This window comes from Geotrypetes seraphini, chromosome 18 (assembly GCF_902459505.1).
Source record: "Geotrypetes seraphini chromosome 18, aGeoSer1.1, whole genome shotgun sequence".
Lineage (NCBI taxonomy): Eukaryota > Metazoa > Chordata > Amphibia > Gymnophiona > Dermophiidae > Geotrypetes > Geotrypetes seraphini.
Genome location: NC_047101.1, coordinates 1356852 through 1360952, shown reverse-complemented (window position 1 = coordinate 1360952; position 4101 = coordinate 1356852). Strand labels below are relative to the sequence as shown.

The following is a 4101-nucleotide window of genomic DNA, read 5'->3' as shown; positions in this document are numbered from 1 at the left end:
TCAAATCCTATGTTGTCACTTTTAAGGATTAACTATGCGTATCCCATTTCTTCTAAACTCCAGCACTACTTTTTGCTTCCACTTTCTCTTTCTGGAAAGCATTCTAGGTATCCATAACCTTTTTAGTGGGGGAAAAAAATACATTGCTTTTTGTGTTTCTCCAGACTATTGGGTTATGCAGAGTGTTGTCGTGGTCCGATCACTTCTCCACAGTGGCAGCCTTCACAACACGCTGCTCTTGCCGGGGTCAGGCCTTCCTCTTGGCCGGATCCTGCCTTTGCGGGACCTGGCAAAGAGGAAGCCCAATACCGGTAAGAGTCCAGGGGTAGGCAATTCCGGTCCTCGAGAGCCGAAGCCAGGTCAGGTTTTCAGGATATCCACAATAAATATGCATAAGATAGATTTGCATCTCAAGGAGGCAGTGCATGCAAATCCATCTCATACATATTCATGGTGGAGATCCTGAAAACCTGCCCTGGCTTCAGCTCTTGAGGACCGGAATTGCCTACCCCTGGATTAGTCCAATAAAATGGTATTTTCTTATTTTTCCATTTTATTTCTAGTTGTTAATTTGTAAAGTGATGATTGTAAGTTGCCAGTGTTTTCAAATTTACATTAATAATCTTTATATTTTGCACAGCACGTGTTACTGTTTCTATGATGTCGCATCCTTTTAAGGTGCCCTAGCCAATTTAGCACATGCTAAATGCTAAGACATCCATTATATTCCTATGGGCATCTTCGCATTTAGTATGGTATTAAATTGGTTAGCAGACCTTGCTAAAAGGACCCCTATAGGCAGAGTCTCGCTTCTTGGCTGTTTAACTTTTGTCTTCTATCTTTAGTTTGTGATTACTTATTCCATATGGGTGAGGGTATGTGTATGAAAAAGACATGGTTTTCTGTGCAAGATCGATCTGTACTAATCTGGTTTGTTTAATTTTACAATAAAATTGAATTGAGCTTTAAACTTAGAAAGCTGTTTCATTGAAATCGAAATAGGCTGAATGGAATGGAAACGTTTTTCCCTGAACTTCCTGCCTTGTGCAGTGATGGAGAGTATTTCATCAAGTGGCTAAGACTCCAGCACTTGACAAGAAGTCATTGTGAAACTGATAACCAGAGCTCGAACCCCTGTTTGTACTTTGCTGCTGCTGCTGCTATTTTCCTGTTTCTAGATCACCAAAGTTTTATCACTAGAGGGAAATGGATGCAATCCACCGGGATTACTCCCGAATAACGACAAGAATAAGTGGGGCAAACCCCTCTAATGCAACAAGAGAGCAACGACGGCTCCAGCAGCAACCACGGAGGCGCTGAGGTCATCGAGAACCGCCCCCTGCCCTTTCACCTGGGGCGGGGCTTGCAGCGCGCCGCCATATTGGCTGTTGTCTGGGCCGGGGCGCGAGAGACAGAAGATGACCAGGAGGCGGAACAAGACGAGCGGAGGCCGAGGCCGGCGGGAAACCAGCACTGAGGTACCGGCGCCCCGTCTACCGTTCCGCGGGCTCGGCTCCTCCAGGACCCCGAGCGAGGGAGGGAGGCGCGCGGGGGGCGGGGGCTGCGGCTCGGGGACACAATAAAAGGGAGAGGAGAAGGCGTGACGGGGACACGGGGAAGGCGCTCGGCAGAGGAGCCTCGTTTGCTACCCGGAGAAGCGCTGCCATCCCACCCCCACCCCCGCCTCAAGCGCTGCACCACTGGGGGCTTAAGGAGCACATCCCGAAGGGCTGCACCCCGAAACCACTGCACCCCCAAAGCACCACTGGCTAAAGGAACACATCCCAAAGGGCTGCACCCCCAAAGCACCACTGGCTAAAGGAACACATCCTGAAGGGCTGCACCCCGAAACCACTGCACCCCCAAAGCATCACTGGTTTAAGGAACACATCCCGAAGGGCTGCACCCCCAAAGCACCACTAGCTAAAGGAACACATCCTGAAGGGCTGCACCCCGAAACCACTGCACCCCCAAAGCAAAACTGGCTATAGGAACACATCCCGAAGGGCTGCACCCCGAAACCACTGCACCCCCAAAGCAAAACTGGCTATAGGAACACATCCCGAAGGGCTGCACCCCCAAAGCACCACTAGCTAAAGGAACACATCCCAAAGGGCTGCACCCCCAAAGCACCACTAGCTAAAGGAACACATCCCGAAGGGCTGCACCCCAAAACCACTGCACCCCCAAAGCAAAACTGGCTATAGGAACACATCCCAAAGGGCTGCACCCCGAAACCACTGCACCCCCAAAGCAAAACTGGCTATAGGAACACATCCCGAAGGGCTGCACCCCCAAAGCACCACTAGCTAAAGGAACACATCCCAAAGGGCTGCACCCCCAAAGCACCACTAGCTAAAGGAACACATCCCGAAGGGCTGCACCCCAAAACCACTGCACCCCCAAAGCAAAACTGGCTATAGGAACACATCCCGAAGGGCTGCACCCCCAAAGCACCACTAGCTAAAGGAACACATCCCAAAGGGCTGCACCCCCAAAGCACCACTAGCTAAAGGAACACATCCCGAAGGGCGGCACCCCAAAACCACTGCACCCCCAAAGCACCACTAGCTAAAGGAACACATCCCAAAGGGCTGCACCCCCAAAGCATCACTGGATAAAGGAACACATCCCGAAGGGCTGCACCCCGAAACCACTGCACCCCAAATCACCACTAGCTAAAGGAACACATCCCGAAGGGCTGCACCCCAAAAGCACCACTAGCTAAAGGAACACATCCCAAAGGGCTGCACCCCAAAAGCACCACTGGCTAAAGGAACACATCCCGAAGGGCTGCACCCCGAAACCACCACTAGCTAAAGGAACACATCCCGAAGGGCTGCACCCCAAAAGCACCACTAGCTAAAGGAACACATCCCGAAAGGCTGCACCCCAAAAGCACCACTAGCTAAAGGAACACATCCCAAAGGGCTGCACCCCAAAAGCACCACTAGCTAAAGGAACACATCCCAAAGGGCTGCACCCCCAAAGCACCACTAGCTAAAGGAACACATCACGAAGGGCTGCACCACGAAACCACTGCACCCCCAAAGCATCACTGGTTTAAGGAACACATCCCGAAGGGCTGCACCCCAAAAGCACCACTAGCTAAAGGAACACATCCCGAAGGGCTGCACCCCAAAAGCACCACTGCCTAAAGGAACACATCCCGAAGGGCGGCACCCCGAAACCACTGCACCCCCAAAGCACCACTGGCTAAAGGAACACATCCCAAAGGGCTGCACCCCCAAAGCACCACTAGCTAAAGGAACACATCCTGAAGGGCTGCACCCCAAAAGCACCACTAGCTAAAGAAACACATCCCGAAGGGCTGCACCCCAAAAGCACCACTAGCTAAAGGAACACATCCCAAAGGGCTGCACCCCAAAAGCACCACTAGCTAAAGGAACACATCCCGAAGGGCGGCACCCCAAAACCACTGCACCCCCAAAGCACCACTAGCTAAAGGAACACATCCCAAAGGGCTGCACCCCCAAAGCATCACTGGATAAAGGAACACATCCCGAAGGGCTGCACCCCGAAACCACTGCACCCCAAATCACCACTAGCTAAAGGAACACATCCCGAAGGGCTGCACCCCAAAAGCACCACTAGCTAAAGGAACACATCCCAAAGGGCTGCACCCCAAAAGCACCACTGGCTAAAGGAACACATCCCGAAGGGCTGCACCCCGAAACCACCACTAGCTAAAGGAACACATCCCGAAGGGCTGCACCCCAAAAGCACCACTAGCTAAAGGAACACATCCCGAAAGGCTGCACCCCAAAAGCACCACTAGCTAAAGGAACACATCCCAAAGGGCTGCACCCCAAAAGCACCACTAGCTAAAGGAACACATCCCAAAGGGCTGCACCCCCAAAGCACCACTAGCTAAAGGAACACATCACGAAGGGCTGCACCACGAAACCACTGCACCCCCAAAGCATCACTGGTTTAAGGAACACATCCCGAAGGGCTGCACCCCAAAAGCACCACTAGCTAAAGGAACACATCCCGAAGGGCTGCACCCCAAAAGCACCACTGCCTAAAGGAACACATCCCGAAGGGCGGCACCCCGAAACCACTGCACCCCCAAAGCAC

The 4101-nt window shown here is 52.4% G+C and overlaps 1 protein-coding gene across 3 annotated transcripts in view; it reads left to right on the top strand.

Moving 5' to 3' along the window:
* Positions 1-1356: 1356 nt before the first annotated feature.
* The window catches only part of FAM193B (family with sequence similarity 193 member B), a 39158-nt gene continuing 36413 nt past the window's right edge, over positions 1357-4101 (top strand). For all 3 annotated transcript variants that reach the window (XM_033927227.1, XM_033927226.1, XM_033927225.1), the window contains exon 1: positions 1357-1478. In XM_033927227.1, the coding sequence (XP_033783118.1) occupies positions 1419-1478 (60 nt within the window). In that variant the 5' untranslated portion in view covers positions 1357-1418. The remainder of the gene's footprint in view (positions 1479-4101) is intronic.